Here is a 26440-nt window from a genome sequence, read left to right on the forward strand (position 1 = left end):
CATTAAGAAATGTAATCCTGTGTTAAAGTTTGGCATAATAATACAAGCATTACTATTGGAAACTGTGTTTCTCTTGAGGCAGCTTATTGATGGTGCACAAATACTGAAACTATACTCATTCAGTATTTGAGAATTAGGGTACTTAGCAACTTTCAGCAAACTTTAAACATAATTTTAAACATCACCTAAAGTGGTTCTTGCTTACATGCTTAAAGCCAAATATTTATCACATTAACTTGTTTGAAAGGTAATCAGACGCTTGAAACTGTGTTACACAACGGAGTTTGATTCTTTAAAGAACTGAGATTTACTGATTTAGTTTAAACTGAAGCTGCAAGAATACATTTACATCTACTAACTTCTCATTTTTCAGGTAAAGGGTAAATTAGTTAGTTAGTTAGTTAGTAATTCAATAAATCAAAGTTACTAGAAATGTTATGATATGAAATGTGTCAACAGATTACTGACAGAACACTTACATACAACTTAAAAAATAATAAGTAATATTTCTCTACAAATGACCAATTTTATGTATTCAAGAGTTACCCTATGATATAGAAGAAGATGTTAAGGAGAAACATCTTCAATACACATTTGAAAACACTTCCGTTATACATTTTATTTCTATGGACAGAATGTCAAAGAGTTTTATAGCTGTGTATTTGACTATTTTCTGTGCCAAAGTTATATTTATGAAAGGGTAATGCAGATGAGTTCTCCTTCTAGTTTTGTACTTGTGAAACCCTCTGTTACTCTCAAACTTAGATGGATTGTTGATAAAAAAATTTCACAGGTGAATTTGTGTACTGTGAGGCTGTGGTTAATATTTCCAGCTGGTTAAAGTGAAACCTGCAAGATGTATGTGTGTGTGTAATCCACAAGTAATGCCAAGTGCTTCCTTTTGTGCAATAAATGCTTTTTGCCCAAGCAAAGAGTGGCCCCAGAATGTTATCCCACAAAGCTTCAGTGATGAAATATGCAAAATGTGTTAATTTATTGACTTTTATATCCTCAATGTTGGCACTTATTTTTGTGCCAAAAATAGCTCAACCTAAATGTTTTACCAGACCTACTATTTTTTTTCCAGATTAATTTTTCATCTATATGCACACTAAAGAATTTACAACTTTCTACCTTGTTTATCATTTCTTGACAGTATACTAGGCTAACTGTGGGTGGAATACTTTCAATAGTACAAAACTGGATGAGCTACATTTTTCCAGCGTTTAAAGCTGGCCCATTTGGGAAAACCATTCAATAAATTTTCTTTGTTGATGTTTCTTTGCTCAGGCCCAGAACAGCATTTATATCATCTGCAAACAGGGCTAATCCTGCCTGCTGGGTGAAATAAAATGGCAGATAATTAATATAAATCAAGAAAAGTATTGAGGCCAATTATTGAACCCAGTGGGACTAACCAATGTGATCTCTCCCCATGCAGATCACATAGTGTTCTTGTTTATATTACTCAAATACCCCTAGGGTAACTTCCTACATTCTATCTGTCAAATAAGACCTAGACCATGCATTTGCTGCATTACATGTTCCATAAAAGTTAATTTCTCTAATAGAATATTGTGACTGACACAATCAACTGCCTTCCATTTGTCACAGAAGATATCAGTTGGTGATATATGACCATTCAAGTATTTTATTACTTGCACAGTAAATGTACACAAGGTCTATTAAAAAAAAATTCCGGAACTTTGTCAACAAAATTTTTCTGCACATATGTTTTACTAATGGACTCCTTTGAAATACTCTTCCCCACAATTGATACACTGCTCCCAACACCGTATCCACTTCTGAAAGCAGTCTTGATACGTCTCTTGCTGGATAATGTGAAGTGCCCTCTTCTAATTTTCTTTAATCTCATCCATCATTCTTCATCCTTTCAATGGGGTTTTCAACTTTGGAAATAAAAAAGGGTCCACAAGGGTCAGGTCTGGAGAGTATGGAGTATGAGGCAGCACAGCAATTTCGTTTTTTGTGCAATAGTCACGCACCACCAGGGATGAATGCGCAGGTGCATTATCGTGATGCAAGAGCCGTGAATTGTCTCACCACAATTCAGGCCATTTCCTTCCCACATTTCCCAACTGAAATGTTACATCCTTCTGAAATCTCTCGGACAGTCAGTCTTTGGTCGACACACACAATTTCGTTGATGTTCCTGACATGAGCATCATCAGTAGACGTCAATGGGCGTCCTGAGCGAGGCTCATCTTTAACTTCTATCTGGCCATATTAAAACTGTGTGAACCATTTGTAACACCAAGTATGGCTTAAGCACTCATTATTGTAGGCTTTCTTCATCATTTGGTGTGTCTCTGTAAAGGTTTTCTTGAATTTCACACAAAATTTAATGCACACCCGTTGTTCTCTCCTATCACGAAATTTGCAAACTGTGTGAACAACGTTCTGCTCAATATGGCACTGAACAATAACTAACTAACTAACAGACATACAACAATGACAGTTACACAACAAACACAGGTGTGTGCAGGGATGCCAACCACATTTTGTTCCAAGACACAATTGGTGCAAAATTACGAATGTTACAGAATTTTTTTTAACAGACCTCATAAGTAGCTGACTCAGTAGAGTGGTCCTTCCAAAATCCAAACTATGGTTAGCTAAGTAACTCATCACTATACAGGTGGGTAAAACCCTCGAGTACATTACCTTCTCAAAAATTTTAAAACATCACGCAAGGTGTGGCGTTTTGTGGTAGTTACTGATATATGTGGAGCCATCCTTTTTATAGAGAGGTTTGACAATGGTAAATTTCAATCTCTATTGAAAAACATCCTGAGTTAATGATGCATTACACAGTGATGAAGAATATTAAACATTGCAGAGCCACAACTTTTTAGTCACTTATTGGAGATATTATCTATCCCACATGAAGTTTTATTCTTAGACAGAGTTGTGAGATTAATTTTTAGTTCCTAAGTATAATTTGTATTGCTTATTCAGTATACTGTCTTGCTTTCTCTTCTGAACTACCTATACCAATTTTCTCGCCTATTTTTGATTGAAAATATCTGCTACATGTGAAATTTCCTTTACAATGCTCCCATTTTAACAAAAATATTGTCATCTTCTATGGCTTCTTTCCATATCCATCTTTTAACAACATTCCATACTGATTTTATTTTAATATCTGTTTGTCTATTTCAGGCATGATGTGTGTACTCCTGGATATTTTACAACTTTTCTTAGTATGTTGCAACACTGTTTATAATAATTTAATTCGACAGATAAAAAATCTACTCACCAAGCAGTGCAGAACACACATATAAAAGATGGTTGTAATTGGAAAGCTTTCGGAGCCAGTGGCTCCTTCTTCATGCAGAAGGGTTGAAGGGGAAGGAAGGCAGGGGGTGAAGGAAAAGGACTGGAGAGGTCTAGGAAAAGGGATAGATTTCAGGAAAGTCACCCAGAACTGCGGGTCAAGAGAGACTTACCACATGGGTTGAGAAGGAAGGACTGCTTGTCTTCAGTCAGCCTTTCCTTCTCACCCCATGTGGCAAGTCTCCCTGACCTGCAGTTCTGGATGACTTTTCTGAAATCTACCCCTTTTCCTAGACCTCTCCAGTCCTTTTCCTTCACCCCCCCCCCCTTCCTTTCCCTTCAACCCTTCTGCATGAAGGAGGTGCCACTGGCTCCGAAAGCTTGCCAATTACAACCGTCGTTTATGTATGTGTCCTGCACTGCTTGGTGAGCAGATTTTTTATCCATCCAACTAAATTATTTTGTCAGTAATTGATTGTTTCAACTGTTTATAATAAGTATTTATACAACATTACTTATTTTGAACGTTTTGTACTCCAGTCGTTTTTTTGCTGTGCAGAGAGACTGATACCTATTATGCCATTATCCTGCGGTCAGGTTGTCTATGCATTGACTAGAAGTGCCAATTAATGAATCACAGAATTATAAAATAATATATAAAGAAGTAATGTAATAAAAAAGGTTCCAATCTAACATCTGTAATTGATTTAGAGAACAGAGAATTATTTTGAATAATGTTTATTCATTAAAGTATGTCTCAACTAACCAGAAAGTGGTCCTACAATATTCCATTAAAATACAGATAGAAAATAACCTTTTCAAATGCAGTAAAGTTGTGCTGAGGACATTATGAGGATGGCAGCAGAATCCCCACGCTAAACAGTCTCCGAGACATGCAAAAACTAGGCTCATTTTGTGATCACAGTACACAAAATATTCATTAGCTCAAAACAGTTCAGTGTTCAAAATGATGATTTGCAGATTAACACACATGAGGTGACAAGGTGAAACTTACACTCTGTCTATTCTCTTAACTTTAATGCAATTGGATAAAGCTGGAGTATTGTAACAGCCACTCACGGCCCAGAATCTATCACCTACTCAATCAAAAGAAGCACTATATTATGGGCAGGTCTTCCTTCTTCAGGAATACAATATGAGGTCTCTTCTTCAAGATATAATGAAAAGTGCCTTGAAAGTTAAAGTCTTGTAGCAGCTGTTCATTGCCCAGAATATATCACTTATACGTCTGAATCATGCATGTTACCACAGGTTCATCTGCCTTCTTCCAGAACAAACATTCTAGTGTCTAGTATCACTCCCTTATATTTAAATATATAAAAGCCATAAGCATTTGGTAACACTCAGGCCACTCACAAAAATCACAAATAAATGTTTGTTCATAAATAAATAAGGTAGTATTCTTACACAAGAGCGCTAACGTTAAATGATAACAGACTGTCACTAAATATTGTTCAAACAATTACTTATGCCTGCTTGACAGAAGCGTCTTTTGGCACTCTCTTTAACGGCGGTGTCAGTTAACATGTGCAACTGGCCACTTTTAAATTTTCAGAATGAAATTTTCACCCTGCAGTGGAGTATGCACTGATACGAAACTTCCTGGCAGATTAAAACTGTGTGCTGGACCAAGAACTTGGGACTTTTACCTTTTGTGGGCAAGTACTCTACCATCTGAGCTACCCAAGCACGACTGATGACCCATCCTTACAGCTTTACTTCTGCCAGTACCTCGTCTCCTACCTTTCAAACTTCACAGAAGCTCTCCTGTGAAACTTACAGAACTATCACTCCTGGAAGAAAGGATTATTGAGAAGACATAGCCTGTGGGATGTTCCAAGGGTGAAATTTTCACTTTGCAGTGGAGTGTGTGCCGATATGAAACTTCCTGGCAGAATAAAACTGTGTGCCGCACTAAGAACTTGGAACTTTTGCCTTTTGTGGGCAAGTACTCTACCATCTGAGCTACCCAAGCACGACTGATAACCCGTCCTCACAGCTTTACTTCTGCCAGTACCTCGTCTCCTACCTTCCAAACTTCACAGAAGCTCTCCTGCGAAACTTGCAGAACCAGCACTCCTGGAAGAAAGGAAATTGCGGAGACATGGCCTTGCCATAGCCTGGGGGATGTTCCAAGAACGAAATTTTCACTCTGCAGTGGAGTGTGCGCTGATATGAAACTTCCTGGCAGAATAAAACTGTGTGCCAGACCAAAACTTGAACTTGCGACTTTTACCTTTTGTGGGCAAGTGCTCTACCATCTGAGCTGCCCAAACATGACTCATGACCTGTCCTCACAGCTCTCAACTCTGCAGTGGAGTGTGTGCTAATATGAAAATTCCTGGCAGATTAAAGCTGTATACTGGACACTTTTTTAATTACCAAGGTCCTTTAATAGCAGTTGTAATCAACATTTGCATAAAGTTACTGGGAAACTTGGAAAATATTCCTTAAATGACTACACAAGTATGAAAGACATAAGGTATTCATTCTGTATTCATTCACTGTGTTACTGGGGAGGATACAATGTTCTGACAGACATTTCCATAGTGAAGAGGTACATAAAAAACACAATAAATAAATAAAAAAATAATAAAAAAAGACACAGATATGTACTGGTACCTTTCACGGATCATAGCTATAGTTCAATGTTATCATCAGTGATATTGTTTGTTAAAATTGCATGAAGTGTTTAAAAGTTGCTAATTCAGAGGTTCATCATGAAACATACTTAATGCTGTACAATATTAACATTTGTAGTTTTGAAGATATCGAAAAATTGTCGTGTAACTGGATGAATCTCATCTTTCTAATGTCGCAGATGTATTCAGATTTGCTTTATTATTTGACTGTGAATTATTGTGGAATTTCAAAGAACTGTAAGAAGCCATCTTGCAGCTTGTCTGACACACTGCGATTGCTCGTGAATTGCCTGTTCTTGTGCGAGTGCTGTCCAAAACCCGAGCCTTTGCGCCCACGCCTGAGCTCACCAGCAGTGATTGCTGTGGCTGGACCGGATGCGGCATTTTGGTGACACTGGGGCTGTCTGCCAGCTCTCAGCCTCACAAGAAATTTCGCCTCAGCTTGTACCAATCCAGCTGGCTGAATAACTCACTTGCATACACAAAACATTACATGTTTCACAGTATAATCTTGCCACTTCTGGCTATCACTTATTTGGTCCACTCAAACAGGCATTAAGGGGTCGTCGATTTGTCTCAGACGAAGCAGTAAAAGAAGTGCTGCATTCCTGGCCCGTAGCTCAACCGAGAACTTTCTTTAATGAGGGCATCAGGAATCTTGTACAGTGAGGGACCAAGTGCATTGAAACACAAGGAGACTATGTCGAAAAATGATGTTCTTGTAAGTTTCCTACTTCATTACAATAAAATTTTATAACTACTTTGCGGATAATAATTGACATACCCTCGTATTCAAGGTTACAAATGTTCCTCAATGTGATGATCATCTGCATTCATGGCAGCCTGAATCCACACTAGAGATTACATTTCTTTCAAACAGTGAAGCACGGAATGTTCAGCTGTTGTGACACAGCTCGTGCACTGGTTTGAGATCACACATGGCATCCAGCAATCTCAGTTATGGCAATAGTAACTTCTTCAACAATTTAAGATGCAATTGAACATCTGCATCTCCCAGAAACAATTCACAAATCACCAGTTAACTGAAACTTCTGGATCGTGTTCGTCAATCCTGGTGTGGAAGGAGGACCTCTCTGTATTCCTTTAATGCATTGATACTTGCAAAAAGCAGCTGCAATGCTGCTGTTGTTTTGATAAAACAGATCTAAGAGTAAAGGATTGCTCACCTTGTCTGGGCCCATGTTGACTGACTGCTATTGTGGTGGACACTGATGCTTGTGTTTCAATCCTACATTACAGTACCAGTACCTAATTGCAAGTCATGACACTAAAAATACTAACAATGCAAATAATCCTGCAATGCATTGTCTGATCACCATTCCTATAAAGTTGAGTACTCATATGGTAAATAGTTTTCCACCTATATTGGATCAAGTAGCAAAATTTTAATTATAACCATGCTATACATGACACTGTTTTGTCACCTCAGTTGTGTTGCCACCATGTAATGGGACACCTTCCTCTAACATGACCTTTTTTTTATATAGAAGTAGGTGATACCAGGATTAATCCTGAAACTTGTATAGGTTAAAATTATCTCACCTGTTTCACTAAAAGAATTTCATATGATTTTGTATGCAATGTATTATATTTCAGGCTAAAATGTATACAAAGAAATTAATCTGTTACACACTGTATGTATGGGTAAAACTACTCTTCTTTTAGAAGGGTTTGAAATTATGAAATATCTGGCATACTTAAAATTCCTATTATTAATTGCACAGTCTGATGATATGTATTACACTTATTTCTGGACTCATTTATAAAACAATGATACAGCTTGGTAGGGATTCTTCTTTTATCAAGAAAGTTTGTAAGCTTTTTTGCTTTTTAAGCTCTTCAGAATATTGTGAGCACCGCAGAATGTTAGTAGTAGTGGGCATGCCTCTGATGGAATTGGACGTATTTTTATGATTGACACTAACAATGTAATTTGTGGTGTTATACAAGTGGAAATTTTAAAGATGGTGTGACATTGAAAAATGTGACAAAGAATAAAATTCAAGAGTAAGACAGGCAAATCTTCATCAGTTATTTATCTATCAGGAACCCACTAAATCAAAACTTCAGCCTCAAGAATGTATCCCTCGATGCGAGATCTGCAGCCAATAACAAGAGAAAATGAAGATAAGTAAAAAGCTTTTGTTTTGTATGTCTTAGGCCTCTCAAAGCTTTCAAACTTTTGAAAAGACAGGAAAAATTAATGTTGATGTGTGGGAGGGTAAGATTACAACCACATGTATCATTTATTAAAATATTTCTGTCATCTGCATTCCTCAAACATCACAACAATGAATCCCAACTGCTGTTGGTAGGGATTCTTCCCCGCAATAAACTAACAAGACAGGCTTTTCTCTCTCAGGTTTTCTTAGCATGACTGATTCATGGTTTACTTCCAGCTGTTGAGTAGTCATTTCCATTTTCTGCTCAATATTTTGTTGAGCAAGCCACTTATCTCTCTTGATTTCTAAATATCAATGGCTGTTTCAAAGCAGCATACATGCCACAGCAGAGTGAAAGATCATTCTGGAAACAAATCCGAGGTTATGGCCGAGGCATTTCTGTATTATATGCTTTCTTCCAGGTGTGCTAGTACAGCAAGTCTGCATAGCAGAGAAGAGATGCTGGCAGAAGAAAGAATGTGAAAGTGGCCGTGAATCATGCCTGTACAGCTCAGCAGGTGAGAGCATTGCCCACATATTGTAGGGTTCTTGGTTCGAGTCACGGTCTGGCACGCAGTTTCCATCCATCACAAAACCTTTAATGCAGAGTGAAACAGTTGCTTATTGTTTTAACAAATATAGCAACAATCTGCTTTTTTAACATATTTTTATTCATGCCAATATGCATTTCACACTTTCACCTTCAGAAGGTATATCGTTTAAACATTGACAGCAAACTGGATGCTGCTGTTGCCCTTAGAAGATGACAATTTATTTATTTACTACACTTTGAGAGAGGTCTGTTTGTAATATATTGCTGATTTCTTGTACTCACTTCCTATTTGGCTTATTGTTGTTATGATTTTCATGTTTATAGATTTTGCACAAATAAACAACACAGTATCCACAACATTGCTGACTGACATCTTTGTTTACCGCAGACCACATTATCTACGTCTATGTTATTTACATCCAAAAACTATATTTTAGTTACTATTTCTAGTTTAAGCTTCGGTATGACTGAAAAGACTGGAAATGGATAAGCATGAATGTGCTGAATACTCTTTATTGTGACTGAATAAGTGCATTTGTGACTGTTAATTAGACTATATGGAATACAATAATAATAATTTTATACAAAAGAATTAATATTACACATTTTACTCAAGAGCTGGAGCAATATTTACAAACAATAAAGACAGACTAAAAGATTTACATGATGCAGAACTACTATATGCACTGGATAAATTCACACTGGCTTATTTTCCTCAATGGTTGTATTTAGCAAGTGCCTATATGATCAAATTTCGGAAAATCCTTCAAAACATTTTGCAAGGTTACTCTGGTCATTTGGGATGTTATTTGGGGATGCACATTTATGAGAATAAATTTCACTTTCTTCAATTACGTTCCTTTTTTTATCTTTGTTGACAGGTGGAAGAGCATCCATTTGCCTCCAAAAACATACATTGAAATTTCTGCCTCTTTGGCCAATGGATACCAGTAAAACAATAAATTATGGTTGAAACATTTATCCTGCTCTCTACCTCCCACAAATATGGTTCCATAGTGATTACAAAAATCTCAGAAATTACTACAGAAACTGAAGTTAACAGCCAACCAAGTGCCATCCAGAATGTTTTTCCTCCACAGCACCTACATCCAGCAGTGCTCCAGCTGCCTAGCCAATGGAAGAATAGTTTGAGGTAACTGAGATGGAAGAAAATAAGCGGGGCATTTGGCGGTGAAAATGAAACCTTTCAGTACTGTTTGAAGTTTGTTCATTGCATTATTCCATTTCTTGAAATACGCAGAAGCCCAAAGTGTCATTACATTGTGAGATCAGTGTCAACTTTACTGTCAGTAAAACAACCTGGTCTTACAGTTCTGCAGTTCCTGCTGCAGGTTATTAACCGCTTGCTTCAGAACATACTGCACATACCAAATATACCTATATTATGCTGATGGTATGGAATATTACCTTCAGCTCATAGCTGGGAAACAAAGACTTCTATCATATCTTATATAATTGCTTAATTAAAACTACACATCTATGCAGGCCTCTATTTTCCCATCAAAGCTAACATACATTGCCGGCATCATTGATCTGTAAATAATTTTACTGCTCCTTATTCTTACTTTTACCACAATCTGCTCATTTGGATTTCAGACAGGCGTACTTTACTGAACCTGATAGTAACTGGTCAAATAGGGTAGTATCAGTATGGCAATCTGCTACCTCAGAATTTACTAAGAGGCTCTACAGTGGACATATTCATTCAAAACAAAATGATCAGTCCCTCCACAGACAGTTTCCAATGGTGCAGTGATGCAACCAATAAACACTTCAAGAAACCTGGTATACAATCAGTACTTTGTTTCTCCTATAAAACGTTGTTCACAGACATAGCTGAATAAACTCTATTTCTTCCAAGTTTATCTAACTCCTCTCACATGTAACCATTCAAAAATCTCAGTCGTGAATGTGCATATTACACAAAAGCATGAACTGCTTTACTCAGTACATCAACATGTGACACTTGCAGCAATGTGCACCCAAGATAAAAATACAGTCAATGCTATAATCTATTGTCAGTCAATGTATGCAACTGACACTTGTAGACACCACTAATTATTGTTGTTTGTGCTACTGAAGTGCAGCTCATGTATTTTAAATCAGATGACAACTGCAACTGTCTAATCTGCTTCCCAGAAAAACTATTGTTTATCAATATGAAATATTTCCAAGGAATGTGGAAGTGCTAAACACAAATTAAGGTGTTCCAAACTTATATTGATTATAAATGTCACCTTAGTCACACACTAGTCTCAAAATACTGCCATACTTGGTAAAATGACGAGGAAAAGATAACTGACTCTGCATTTGTAATATTCATAACAGTAAAGCTGTTCAGAGTTCCTCTCACAGATACCAAAAAATGGTGCATATTCAACTGTTCATAACAGAATTTCAGCTTTAATTCAAGACCTCATCAAAATGGTGGACAGGAGCAACTCTCTTAAATCCACTACAACATCTATGTTCCACACATAGTCACAATAACCATACAGTAACAATAATTCCCTAACAACAAAACTATTCCAAATAATTTAGAAAGCAATACGTAACTAACATGAGGTCTTTGTGAAATGGAGCAGTTTGGGTGAAGACAATTGATCAAAAAATAAATAAATAAATGACATTAAAGAATAAAATCTACAAACTTGGCTTCCTTAGCTAAATTTAGACTATAGGCCTACAACTAAATTGAAATATATGAAAATAAATAAAAAAGTTAATTCCCTAAAATTGGTATTATCTTTGATTAATCTATACAGCCAGGTTTTAATCTATGGTACATTGCCAACAGCAGTGCATGGAGCCAAACACAAAAATGATGAAAAAAAAAAAGATATGTCAACTACAAATCAGTCTTCCTAAGCTGTCTTCTTGACACCACAACAAAAATCCAGCACAGGTACAGGTAATCATAATTTTCAGTGTTTACAACTATTAACATAATTTGTCAATACACAAGACTTTCCAGAAAAGATTAGATTAGTACTTGTTCATAGACCATGAGTACGATAGTTCGTAATGTTGTGGAACGTGTCAGGTTAATAAAATACAGGATATTACATTACACAAAATATTACATGACACTTAATATTTTTAATTTTTTTTGAGGGGGTTGGGGAAATTACCCACTTACTATATCCAAAAATTCATCTAATGAGTAGAAGGAGTTGCCATTAAGAATTTCTTAATTTCTTTTAATTTCCTTTTAAATGCTATATGGCTATCTGTCAGACTTTTGATGCTATTAGGTAAGTGACCAAAGACATTTGTGGCAGCATAATTTACCCCCTTCTGAGCCAAAGTTAGATTTAACCTTGAGTAGTGAAGATCATCCTTTCTCCTAGTGTTGTAGCCATGTACACTGCTATTACTTTTGAATTCGTTTGGACTGTTAATAACAAATTTCATAAGTGAACATATATATTGTGACTCTACAGTGACAATCTCTAGCTCTTTAAATAAGTGTCTGCAGGATGATCTTGGATGAGCTCCAGCAATTATTCTGATTACACGCTTTTGTGCAATGAACACTCTTTTACTCAATGATGAGTTACCCCAGAATATGATGCCATACGAAAGCAGAGAATGAAAATAGGCATGGTAAGGTAATTTACTCAGATATATATCGCCAAACTTTGCAATGACCCTAATAGCATAAGTAGCTGAACTCAAACGTTTCAGCAGATCCTCAGTGTGTTTTTTTCTAGTTCAACACCTCATCAATGCACGCACCAAGAAATTTTGAATATTCTACCTCAGCTACCAATTTCTGATTGAAGTCTATATTTATTAATGGTGTCATTCCATTTACTGTGTGGAAATGTATATACTGTGTTCTGTCAAAGTTTAATGAGAGCCCAGTTGCAGAGAACCACTTAATGATTTTCTGAAAAACTTCGTTTACAATTTCACCAGTTAATTCTTGTCTGTTGGGTGTGATAGCTATACTTGTATCATTAGCAAAAAGTACCAGCTTCGCATCTTCGTGAATACAGAATGGTAAGTCATTAATATATATTAAGAACAGCAGAGGACCCAAGACCGAACCTTGCGGCACCCCATTCTTGATTGTTCCCCAGTTTGAGTTTTTTGCATATTATGTGAACTGTTTATTTCAACTTTCTGCACTCTTCCAGTTAGATATGATTTAAACCATTTGAGTACTATCCCATTCATATCACAGTACTTGAGCTTATCTAGAAGTATTCCATGATTTACATAGTCAAAAGCCTTTGATAGATCACAAAAAATCCCAACGGGTGACTTTCGGTTACTCAGGGCATTTAATATTTCATTAGTGAAAGTATATATAGCATTTTCCGTTGAAAAACCTTTCTGGAAACCAAACTGACATTTTGTTAAAACTTTATTTTTGCAAAGGTGTGAAGCTACTCTATAATACATTACTTCTTCAAGAATTTTGGATAAGGCAGTCAGAAGAGAGATTGGGCGGTAGTTGACATCAGACATATCCCCTTTTTTATGCAGTGGTTTAACAATGGCATACTTCAGTCTATCTGGGAAAATACCCTGCTTCAGAGAGCTATTACATATGTGGCTAAGAATCCAACTTATTTCTTGGGAACAAGCTTTTATTATCCTGCTAGAAATGCCATCAATTCCCTGTGAGCTTTTATTCTTGAGAGATTTTAATATCTTCTTAATTTCAGAGGTGGGTGGAATTTCAATTGTACCAAATGGTGTGGGTATGGCCTCTTCCATTAACTGCCTTGCTTCTTCTAATGAACATTTAGATCTTATTTTCTCTACAACATTTAAAAAATGATTATTCAAAATGTTTTCGACTTCCGGTTTGTTGTTTATCAATTTTCCATTCGCTCTGATGATGATGCCGTCATACTGTACTCTTGGTTGCCCTGCCTCCCTTGTAATAGTATTCCAAATTGTTTTGATTTTGTTATCAGAGGTATTAATCTGACATGATGCACATGCTTCTGGACTTTTTAATAACCTTTCTTAATGTAGCACAGTAGTTTTTATAATATTTGGCTGTTTCTGGGTCATTACTCTTTCTTGTTGTTAGATACAGTTCCCTTTTGTAGTTACAAGATATTTTTATTCCTTTAGTAAGCCAAGGTTTTTTACATGATTTCTTATAATTAGATTTAACTACTTTCTTGGGGAAACAGTTTTCAAATTCTCTTACAAGTGTATCATGAAATAAGTTTTATTTTAAATTAGCATCGGGTTCCTTGTACACCTCATCCCAGTCTAACTGCTGAAGATTTTCTCTGAAATTTCTAATTGTTGAGTCATTAATTGGATGCACAACTTTGGAGGGTAGCTTTGAATTACTGAATGGAGCTATGTCATATACTGTAACTAGATGAGCATCATCATCAGAAAGGCCATTCTCAACAGGACAAGAATTTATGTTTTTAAACCTATCTTGGTCTATAAAAGTGTTATCTCTCAATGTGCTGCTGTCCTTTACTACCCGAGTCGGAAAATTAATGACAAATGTCAAATTGAAAGAAGCGAGCGAGACTTCCAGGTCATTCTTCCTATTACACTCTTTCAGTGAATCAACATTGAAGTCCCCACAAATAATAATTTGCTTTCCCCTATTTCACAGATAGCACAACAAGGCATCCAAGTTTTCCAGGAATAAATGAAAGTTTCCTGAAGGAGACCTATACACTGTTACAATTATAAAAGAGCCCTCCTTCAGTTTAAGTTGACAAGTACATGCTTCTATATGTTGCTCTAGACAAAACTTTTTAGTATCTAAGCTTTCTACACAGTAATAACTTTTGACATATATGGCAACTCCCCCTCTCTCCTTATTCTCTCTACTCATATGTGCAGCTAGTTTATAACAACTGGTATTTACCTTTTCCATATCAGACACAATGTGGTGCTCAGACAGGCATAGTATATCTACAGGGTGTTTCAAAAATGACCTGTATATTTGAAACGGCAATAAAAACTAAACGAGCAGCGATAGAAATACACCGTTTGTTGCAATATGCTTGGGACAACAGTACATTTTCAGGCAGACAAACTTTCGAAATTACAGTAGTTACAATTTTCAACAACAGATGGCGCTGCGGTCTGGGAAACTCTATAGTACGATAGTTTCACATATCCACCATGCGTAGCAATAATATGGCGTAGTCTCTGAATGAAATTATCCGAAACCTTTGACAACATGTCTGGTGGAATGGCTTCACATGCAGATGAGATGTACTGCTTCAGCTGTTCAATTGTTTCTGGATTCTGGCGGTACACCTGGTCTTTCAAGTGTCCCCACAGAAAGAAGTCACAGGGGTTCATGTCTGGCGAATAGGGAGGCCAATCCACGCCGCCTCCTGTATGTTTCGGATAGCCCAAAGCAATCACACGATCATCGAAATATTCATTCAGGAAATTAAAGACGTCGGCCGTGCGATGTGGCCGGGCACCATCTTGCATAAACCACGAGGTGTTCGCAGTGTCGTCTAAGGCAGTTTGTACCGCCACAAATTCACGAAGAATGTCCAGATAGCGTGATGCAGTAATCGTTTCGGATCTGAAAAATGGGCCAATGATTCCTTTGGAAGAAATGGCGGCCCAGACCAGTACTTTTTGAGGATGCAGGGACGATGGGACTGCAACATGGGGCTTTTCGGTTCCCCATATGCGCCAGTTCTGTTTATTGACGAAGCCGTCTAGGTAAAAATAAGCTTCGTCAGTAAACCAAATGCTGCCCACATGCATATCGCCGTCATCAATCCTGTGCACTATATCGTTAGCGAATGTCTCTCGTGCAGCAATCGTAGCGGCGCTGAGGGGTTGCCGCGTTTGAATTTTGTATGGGTAGAGGTGTAAACTCTGGCGCATGAGACGATACGTGGACGTTGGAGTCATTTGGACCGCAGCTGCAACACGGCAAACGGAAACCCGAGGCCGCTGTTGGATCACCTGCTGCACTAGCTGCGCGTTGCCCTCTGTGGTTGCCGTTCGCGGTCGCCCTACCTTTCCAGCACGTTCATCCGTCACGTTCCCAGTCCATTGAAATTTTTCAAACAGATCCTTTATTGTATCACTTTTCGGTCCTTTGGTTACATTAAACCTCCGTTGAAAACTTCGTCTTGTTGCAACAACACTGTGTTCTAGGCGGTGGAATTCCAACACCAGAAAAATCCTCTGTTCTAAGGAATAAACCATGTTGTCTACAGCACACTTGCACGTTGTGAACAGCACACGCTTACAGCAGAAAGACGACGTACAGAATGGCGCACCCACAGACTGCGTTGTCTTCTATATCTTTCACATCACTTGCAGCGCCATCTGTTGTTGAAAATTGTAACTACTGTAATTTCGAAAGTTTGTCCGCCTGAAAACGTACTGTTGTCCCAAGCATATTGCAACAAACGGTGTATTTCTATCGCTGCTCGTTTAGTTTTTATTGCCGTTTCAAATATACCGGTCATTTTTGAAACACCCTGTATTACATTATCAGATTCAATGCCATCTAAACGAACCAGGAGCTCATCTACTTTATTCTTCAATCCCAGGATATTTTGGTGAAAAATGGTAACATTATTTTTTTACTTTACTTTTGTGAGAATCTACTTTTTTCTTTAATCCACCAATATTTTGGTTAAATATGGTAACATTATTATTTACTTTCCTGTTGTGAGAATTTTGTGAGTTTTGGACCTCTTTAGCACCTGCCTGCCTGAACTTCTCATTGGACACTGAGAATCCAAGGAGTTACTTAGCAAAGACATATGACAAAGCTCTAGATGCAATTTAGAAATAATAAGATACGTTTCTGACACTGTAATTTAACACAAACGACACATACTACAAAACACCCAATTCTACACTACTCATAGGCCTACCTCACATATCCAACAGCATAATTGAAACTGAGCTACCTGAACCAGCATGTTGTAGTAACTTATACAAAAACTTTATTGAGGAGTAACTCACGAAAACTGCTTACCACGGGGTTACATTCCAGATTCATATCTTCTTTTTTCACCCAGCCAAATGTTTCATGTTCCATAGCTGCTACAATTCTAGGTTCCTGAAAAAAAAAAAAAAAAAAAAAAAAAAAAGAAAGAAAGTACTTTCATGTAGTTGCACCTAATTTCCTGTAGGCCTACTACTGTCACATGTTAGTTTATATATTATGCCTATTTTTGCCCACACCAGAATAAGAAATGCATAGGGATTCCAACCATCTGCTTTGACCCATGACACAATGGTGGTGTGGCTGAGAGGTCACTATAGTGCAGTGTTTTTGAGATGGTTCACATTTGTAGATGTTGTGTTGTCATATGTGATGGCATCCTCTGGTCATGGATATGGACACATTGAGTTTGACATCTTGGTTATCACTGTGGTAACGTGAGTTTATTTGTCTCAGTAGTCAGTGCTCTAATGTGAATGTGTGGCATCTTTGTTAGGTATGATTAGTTTGGTGCTCATCATTCTGTTGTTTTTTTTGGGGGGGGGGGGGGGAGGTGACGGCCAACACGGGTGATTTTGTCAGAGGCCTTTTTGCTGGCAAGAAATTTTTGTTTCGGTTTTATTCCATAGTAATCTGTCATTCTGTCTGTTTTATATTTATGGTATTTCAGTTGTGTTTTAATTGATCTTGTGAAAATGGTTTCTTCTTTTTGAGTTGCTGGGGTTTTGGTTTCAGTGGTGTTTTACAAGTTATGTAGGCATGTGAAGTTTGTGGTTGTGTTTTCCTGTTTTTTAGTTTGCTGGTAGGTATCAAGAGCTGCATTCGAGTGATACTGATCACGGTAAATGTCTAACACCACTTTTTGGAACTGCAGATGTTGGTCTTTTTTTTGGGGGGGGGGGGGGGGGCGGCTTGGTTTGAGCTACATAGGTCAATTGGAGTGCACAATCCTGTTACTTTTACAGCTGTAGAGATGTCATAAGCTGAGGTTTTTTTTGTTTTTGATGGGGCAATATTTTATATTGTTATATATTTAACTTGTTCTCGCCCTAAACATTTACACCTACATCAATACTCTGCAAGCCACTGTGCAGTGCATGGCAGGTAGTAACGTGTACCACTTCTTGTCATTTCCCCTCCTGTTCCACTTGCAAGTAGAGTGAGGACAAAATGACTGACTGTATGCCTGCATATGAACCCTAATCTTATCTTCGTGATACTTAACATGCAATGTATGTTGGCAGCAGTAAAATCGTTTGGCAGTCAGCTTCAAATGCTGGTTCTCTATATTTTCTCAATAGCGTTTCTCGAAATGACGTCGCCTTCCCTCCAGGGGTTCCCATTTGAGTTCCCCAACCTCCTATTTCCTGCAGTTGTCGTGATAGTTTAATTATTTCTTGGAGTGAGACATTCTTGTCCCGTTTTTAATTTTGTTCACTTTTGTTGGCATGTGTATGTAGTGACGATACCGTCGCCATTTTGTATACGCTGGAGGTGGGCACTTACGCCTTATTGAGACGTCATAGGTCACAGCAGTTGGATGGGATCGGATGCTTCCATAATGCCGTGGCAAAACCTAACTAACTATAAATGTTCACTTGAAATAATTAATTGCTAGGTTATGAATGTTCTGTAAGTTCAGAACGTTGTGCAATAACTTTTCTCAGTTACATATGCACACAATTCAGAATTTACCCTGGAATAATTAATTACCTGCAACTTCATACAAAGCCGGTCTACACTGCTACACAAGATTGAGCTCACACACATTTTTCTTGACACCGCGGCTAGTTAGAAATGATACTGAATTATGGACGTTACGCAAAATTCTGGGCAGGCACATGAAATGCAATATCTAACGAAACACCTTTCGTGGCATTTCCTGAAATGGTTTAACACGTTGTTGGCAGGTAAAGCAATTATTGTATCACATATTCGGCAAAGCAAAGGCAGTTTGGTGTAATCTAGATCCTCGCTGTCCTCTAAAACCACTTACTACGCCATGCATAGAGTACAAGCATATATATTTTAAGCCACTATTGCACTAACTAATGGCATCATAGCAAGTATAGTATGTCAGAATTAAAAGAAAGCGGAAACCCATAAAAAATGCTTACATGCACAGGAAACAATTTGTCTGTAGTGGTAAAACACAACTAAACACAATCGCACGAAATAAGGTTGCTATCCTATACATCAAAACTGTCAGCAGTAACCCAGCCACAATAATCGACGAATACGATTACTTTACGGTGCGCTCAGTCAACAAGATTAAAGTTATGTCTTTTCGGCGTTACTTCTGCCAAAATTTCACGAGAGATATACGGTGCTAATGAGACTGGTCTGTAAATAACCACAAAATATTTCACGGGTTTATCACATTGGGATACGTGTTTATGCGTCTATCGGCGTCAGTCCGTCGTTTAATTTTTTTATAATTATGTAACTGACGTATTTCTACAAAAATCAAGACAACAGCAGTGCAAACGTCAACATTCGCATCATGACAGTTCGTCTGCGCTCTCTGGTTGATTGTCTGTTGTTCATCATAGCGCTGAGAACGCCTCCTTCGCTAAATGTCACGTAGAAAAACAACCGAGGAACAAAATAATACTGTATGACTAAATATACTACAACACGAATGTGTGCGGCAAGAACATGTTAACTTTCCATGCTAGCAGAAGACTCCACTGACAAAATATAAATTGCTATGTCGAATAAACCTTTTTATGACCTGCTTGAAACCACGCTTCTGCTGTTTAATACATTTTTGAGATACGCGACATGAAGTTGGCGTTCTACGTACCATGGTGAACAGCGGCCAATCACATGCCATGTCCCGATCCAAATATTTACGTGGCAGGTTTGAAATGTGCAACTGCTTATTATTAGATAAGAACTTAACGAGCATTACTTGACTTCGGCCTTGAATACTACAAAATGATGTGCTGCTTGCCTCTAATATTTGACCCAAATAATAATAACTGATGGCACAAATCTGTTAAAATTCAAGGAATGGAAATGCCACGAAAGACATTGTTTCCGTAGGAAACCACTTTATTGTATTAAGAAATCAGTTCCATAATTCTGCGTAAGTGTTCATCGAATATTGTCTCAGAGGAGGAATTTGCGGTACTGGCATGGCTTTGACCAATGTCTTAATTTTAATGGATGCGTAGTCACTTCAAGGTGAGTATTTTAAATTGAATTTCCCTATAGCGTTGCTGTGATAATCACGAAGGTTTAGAGTGAATTTTTTTAATGTCTGCCGTGTGAGAGACAAAACACTGTCTCTTCTGTGTCGCCAGAATTCAAAAAATTTCGTCAGTTGATATTGAATTCTGCGTTCCACATTCCTGCTGAAGTTAAACCTGTTTACAAGAAGGGGGATGAAGAGATACCATCAAACTATCGACCAGTTTCACTTTTTCCGGCTTTCTCAGAAATATAGATTTATTTATCATCATGCCAATGATAACAGTTGTGATATAGGATTTGTCAGGATACAATTCAACAAGTATATAATATCTACACAATTTTTTTTCTATGCTGAATTCATATGAATCTTTCTTATGTTTAATACTATATACAACTAATAAGTGTTTTTATGACATAATTTCTTATGTGCTTGACAGACATATTCCTTGATGTTGTGATTTCATTTGTCATTTATGATATCACATATTCTTACAGTTGAGCAGAGCTATTCACTTATACTGTAGTGACATTTGTTAAGCATGTGGTTCTTAATCTTCTTATGTGCTTGACAGACATATTCATTGATGTAATTTCATTTGTCACATTAATTTAAACATATATGCTGTAATAACATTTGTCAAGCATGTGGTTCTTTATATTCTAATACAGTGTAGCATAGAAATTCACTTACACTGTAATAATATTTGGCAAGCATGTGATTCTTTATAACAGTTTTAAATTTATCCTCATTATTCCATCTCTTTGATATGTTTTGGTAGTGCATTAAAAAGTTTGATGCCTTGATTACATACACGTTTCTGACTTCGGGTTCTTGTTACAGCACATAAGTGGAGATATTTACATTGCTGTGTATCATAATTATGGTAGTTGTATTGGTTTTCATTTTGTCCTGATTTCTTTTGATCTCCAAGAGACATTTCAGAATGTATAATGACGGAATTGTTAAAATTTTCAATGCTTTGAAAAGGGGCCTACAATGTGTTTTAGGTGGGCTCTGGGTCATTATCCGAATAGCGCGTTTTTGTAATTTGAAAGTCTCATTTGAAAAGGTTGTGTTCAAGCATCTCCCACCGCATCTGACTGCAAATAATATATTGCTCAAGTCACAGCTTGGATTTATTAAGGGTTCTGATATAGAGAAAGCTATTTACACTTACAGTGAGAATAATACTTAATTCAATGGATAATAAATTAGAGGCTGCTTGCATTTTCTATGACCTGTCAAAAGCCTTAGATTGTGTGAACCAGAGAACTTGTCTTAAGTAAATTAGAATATTATGATGTCACCAGCAATGCTGTGAAACGGTTTGAGTCTTATTTATGTAACAGGAAACAAAGGGTGTGATTACGAAATACCTGTGCAGCAAGTAGTTTGTCTTCATCTGACTGGGGATTAATTACATGTGGTGTTCCTCAAGGTTCCATTGCTTTTTCTTGTGTATGTTAATGACCTCTCGTCTGTTACATTGTCAGATGCTAAGTTTGTTTTGTCTGCAGATGATACAAACCTTGCAATAAGTAGCAAGTCAAGTACAGATTTATAAATATCTGCTAATCAAATTTTCACCGACATTAATAAGTGGTTTAAAGCTAATTCACTGTCATTAAACTTCGAGAAGACTCCGTATATGTAGTTCAGGACCTGTAAGAGATTTCCTTCCAGCATGTGTATAACATATGAAGACATTCAGGTTAACAGTGTTAAATTTCTGGGATTAGAACTCAATAATAAATTCAGTTTAGAAGGGCATAGGCTACTACAGAATTGAGTAAGTGCCTACACAACTCTGTATTTTCCATGATAATTATGTCACATGTAGGAGATATGAATATAAAAAACTTTGGTTACTTTCATTCTATTATGTCAAATGCTACCATATTCTGGGGAAACTCATCAAACCGAGCAAAAGTTTTTAGGGTGCAAAAACGTGTGATAAGAATCATTTGTGGTGTAAATTCAAGAACATGGTGTAGAATCCTGTTCAAGGAACTTTGTATTCTAACCACTACTTCTCAGTATATTTATTCCTTAATGAAATTTGTTGCAAGTAATACATCTCTATTTCCAACCAATAGCTCAATACATAAGTGTCAGTATTAGGAATAAGAACAATCTACATAAAGACCTAAAATCAGTTACCTTGGTCCACAAAGGGATCCAATATTCAGGAACAACATCTTCAATAAATTGGCAGCAACTATTAAAAACTTTGTTTCAGATCAAGCATGATTTAAACAAAGTTTGATAGACTTTTTGACAGGCAACTCCTCCTGCTCCACAAATGAATATCGTAACAGAGACTGTTAAGCTAGCTTCAGTAAAAATGTGTGTTACATTTCAGTTTTTACAGCACTTGGTCACAACAATCAAGATTAGGTATTTTGTGAATGATAAATTTATTAATAGTGCATAAGTGTGTTTCATTCTGACAGTGTGTTAAGTCTGTAAATATTAGCTGTTCCAGTTTACTGCATTGTATTCACATATTTCGACAATCTCCTGACAAATGATCAGGTTAGTAAGTATTATATTTAAATGTTTTATGTTATATTTTCTGACATGTTCACACTCATGAGAATCATCTCATTTTTTGGGTCTGTGGAACAAAAACTGAATCTAATCTAATTTAATCTTTCCATTAAGAAATTTGGAGGATGTTGTAGGTCATTCTGTACAATGAATTAGCTGTGGCTGCATTAATATACTTGGTTTGTTTCCAGAAATGTAGAAATGAAGCAACCATTGAATAAGAAACAACTGGTTGTGTGAAGCAAGATGAAGCATATGAGATCGACTTGAAAGCAAGTCCCATGGTAAGCAGTTTTCATGAGATTCTCCTCTGTTCTTTTTATTTATTTATTTTCCACACTGAGTGCCCCTTGGAGTTGTATTGAGTGGAACAACCTAGTCAACGAGACCCGGTATGGGTTCTGAAGTGGGCTGCCAACAATTAAGGCTGTACAAGAAATTGTATCATCAACACTACATGGATCTGAAAATAGATATGGGGTCACCTTCTGGGGAAACTCTAAAACAGCTAATAGCACTTCTAAACTACAAAAAAGGGCCATTAGAATCTTGTTTGGGTGCAAGCCTAGAGAATCTTGTAAACCCTGTTTAAGAAATCAGTCCATTACCATGTGTGTACATCATGGAAACCCTTTTGTTCTTTAAATTAAATGTAATAGGCAAGGACCGGAGACTGCAAAAGAACTGTGATATACAGGATCACTTTACCAGACAAAACAGAAACTTACATATGACTCAAATCAGCACTGCACTGTGGCAAAAAGGTACTTTTCACATGGGAGTTAAGCTTTATAACAAACTTCCTGAAAACATAAAAGCTATCACAGAGGTCAATACATTTGGAAAATCTCTAAAGTCATATTTACAGCATCACTGCTTTTACTCCATTGAAGAATATTTAAATTTATGAAATGTGTTATATAAATACTTACGTGTAAAGTGTATTATTGTAACCTTAAATATGTATGCCTTGAAATGACTTTCAGCCTGTATATTTATAACTTGACTGGTCCAATGTCTTATGCATAAGCTGCCATGTAGACAACAGGACCAATAAAAAATACAATACAATACAATACAAGTAGCGCACCTATGCTACTCTAGTGGGTCTCATTAAGGCATTGGCACCGTCTCATGTAGTACCTTGATTAAGGAACTTGAAAGATAAGAAATAACTAAAACAGAACTCACATTACTGAAACCATATTTGGCAAATAGAAACTAGATGGTTGTTGTATATCCAAATGATAAATCTGTTATTCTGAAAGTAAAATATGGAGTCCCACAAGGATCCATGTGGGTTGGCAGGAGAGCCAACACTGGTATGAGAGGAAGCCGAAAGGCACGCGTTTTAGCTCACGCAGGCTGGTGTGAGGTCTGGAACAGGACAAGGAAATTAGACTGTAGAAAAAACTGACGTAGCTGGTGGAATACTTAACTTTAATCCATAAATGGTGAGCGTCGCTCTTGACGGTACGTGTTTTACAGTATCAATAGTAACTGGTAATGGTGCCTTGCTAGGTCGTAGCAAATGACGTAGCTGAAGGCTATGCTAACTATCGTCTCGGCAAATGTGAGCGTAATTTGTCAGTGAACCATCGCTAGCAAAGTCGGCTGTACAACTGGGGCGAGTGCTAGGAAGTCTCTCTAGACCTGCCGTGTGGCGGCGCTCGGTCTGCAATCACTGATAGTGGCGACACGCGGGTCCGACGTATACTAAATGGACCGCGGCCGATTTAAAGGCTACCACCTAGCAAGTGTGGTGTCTGGCAGTGACACCACAACATATCCCCTTTTCTCTTAAAAATATTAACAGTGGACAAAATCACTCAGTAAATTTGTTAAGCATCTACCTTGATAGCAAATTATGCTGGAACACCCACACAGAAAAACTCTGCAGTAAACTGGCAAGAGTTTTATATCTCTTGAGGAAACTGGAGTAATGATCTCGTACTTACAGCATACTATGGCTTTTTCCATATGGACTTACATTATGGGATACTTCTCTGGGGAAACTGCTCAGGCAAAAGAGGTCTTTATGTGAAGAAGTCATCACATCTATATTTGGTTTAAGCAAATTAACTTCTTGTGAACAATCCTTTGTTGGACATAAGATACTTACCATCTCCAGCCTCTACATACTAAAGGTACTTACGCTTGGTAAACAGAATGTCCAAGAGTGTGAAAGTAGGTCAGATGTGAACTTATAGGGTACCAGAATGAGGAACTTCCAGACATTGCTTGGATTTAAGTAAAAATAAAAAAAGCTTTGCATTCTGCAAAACATTTTTCAACAGTATGCATGCCTTATAGACAAACAAATTACATGAAAATAAATTTAAAATGGTGGGAGAGACATGGCTGAAAGGAAAACCATTTTATAACACAAATGAATTTATATGTACCAAAAAGAATGAACTTTTAATAAAGTGACCGTGAATACACGTTTATATGTAGGCTGCATAATCTATGTAACACAGGGTGGGATAATCTAAATCTAATTATATGATTCAACATAGTTATCCACCGACAAAAAAAGTCGGTTTCAATTTCCAAATAATTAACACTGGATATGTTGGCAGTATTTTAATGAACTGACGTAAGAATATACATTATAGTTGTTCAGTGTGGCAGTAATTGTTGCAGTGTGAGTAGTTAAAATAATTTTCTTAGACACATACATATTGTCCATGAGAAATCTTACAGTAATACTCAGTTTTTTCAAGTGTTTGTATATTTCTGTACTGTTTCATATGTGCAAATCTGTAATAGGATACTACCATTAATTGTTCCAGGAGATGGCCAAATGAGAACATGCTTCCGGTATTACATGCCTACAGCTTCATTATTTTATTCACAAATTTTTTACCTGACAGGGTTGAAGCTTTGGTGCTTCTTTCTACATGCATCCAGATGGTCCCTAAGAAATTCTCACCGATTGTGGTGGCAGAGTGGGGTAAATAATAAGATAGTTGAAAAGGACATGACCAATCTGTTCCTATCTGTCCCCAACCTGAGCTGGTGTTGAGTCCCTAATTGTGTGTCTCTTGTTGTTGATGGGACATTAAACCATAACAGTTCTTTTCTTCAGTCACAATAGCCACAAACACGTGAGTCTTAAATTCTTCAACAAACTGCCAAAAAGAGCTCACTAGATTCCCTTACTGAAATGCTAGAAAATATTAGAAACTGTGCTAAAAGAGCAAGACTTTTATAGAGTTGATGAATTCACGGAGAGTGATTTCCAAGGATTGGGCTTTGGATAGCTGCCTGTGTCAGTAAAATTGCATGTAATAATCATACAATTAGAATTTGGTGTTTATACAGGGTGAAGCAAAATTCGCGCACTAGGCTTCACAGCACGACTCCTCACACGCCAGCAATAAAAAAATCTCTCTTTCAAAATTTAGTCTGTCTGGCAAGAACACCCGGCAGAAAAAGGACGTTAAAAGATTGACAATGTGGTAACACTGTAACCACATATATGGTATATTCCTCTGTCAGCGTGTATCAGTTGTGCTGTATATGTGGTGCAGTGGGTAGAGTTTTGGGTTATCATGCAGAACGACGATGGTTCGGTACTGTGTTAGGGCATATGTTTTTTATATGGTAAATGTAGTCCAGATGGTACAGTATCTGGCATCTTAATCGTCAACAGCGATTGCAGCAGGTCCTCTAGAAAACATTTGTACTTACATACTACAATTGTAGAAATGGAAGATTGGTCAGCTTTGAAAGAAGCCCTTTCCACATTGTGGGCTTGAATTTATTCGCACCACTTCATCTACTAGTCGCGAAAGCTGTTTTTCTTTGTACCCTCCTCCAATGGTCCCATAGATTAGTAGCAACTATTATTCTTGCCTCGTTCAGGTCCTTTACATTTCATTAGGGCCTTACGTTAGCAGTAGGACTAGCAACGTGCTTTGCGAATAATGTCCAAACTCGGTTACTAATTGTATGTGTTATCACAATGGTCCCACTAATTATGCCTTTCAACACTGAGTCTGGTAACCGCATGCTGTTTACTACACATCTCAATGCACT

The 26440-nt window shown here is 37.3% G+C and overlaps 1 protein-coding gene and 1 long non-coding RNA gene across 3 annotated transcripts in view; one reads left to right on the plus strand and one right to left on the minus strand.

The window, feature by feature from the left end:
- LOC124720469 (zinc finger protein 665-like) overlaps nt 1-19147 on the minus strand; it is a 43030-nt gene extending 23883 nt beyond the window's left edge. For both annotated transcript variants that reach the window (XM_047245829.1, XM_047245828.1), the window contains exons 1-2: nt 18765-19147; nt 16678-16761 (exon numbers count right to left, since the gene is read on the minus strand). Coding sequence is in view for 1 of the 2 variants with exons in the window: in XM_047245828.1 (XP_047101784.1) it covers nt 16678-16740 (63 nt within the window). In the remaining variant the exon portion in view is untranslated. The remainder of the gene's footprint in view (nt 1-16677; nt 16762-18764) is intronic.
- Nucleotides 19148-19548: 401 nt separating this feature from the next.
- On the plus strand, nt 19549-26121 carry LOC124720107. Its single transcript, XR_007006068.1, has 3 exons — nt 19549-19836; nt 22588-22680; nt 25192-26121. It is a non-coding gene; the product is annotated as an uncharacterized LOC124720107 (long non-coding RNA).
- The last annotated feature ends 319 nt before the right edge of the window (nt 26122-26440 follow it).

Source organism: Schistocerca piceifrons, chromosome 11 (assembly GCF_021461385.2).
Source record: "Schistocerca piceifrons isolate TAMUIC-IGC-003096 chromosome 11, iqSchPice1.1, whole genome shotgun sequence".
In the NCBI taxonomy this organism is placed as follows: domain Eukaryota; kingdom Metazoa; phylum Arthropoda; class Insecta; order Orthoptera; family Acrididae; genus Schistocerca; species Schistocerca piceifrons.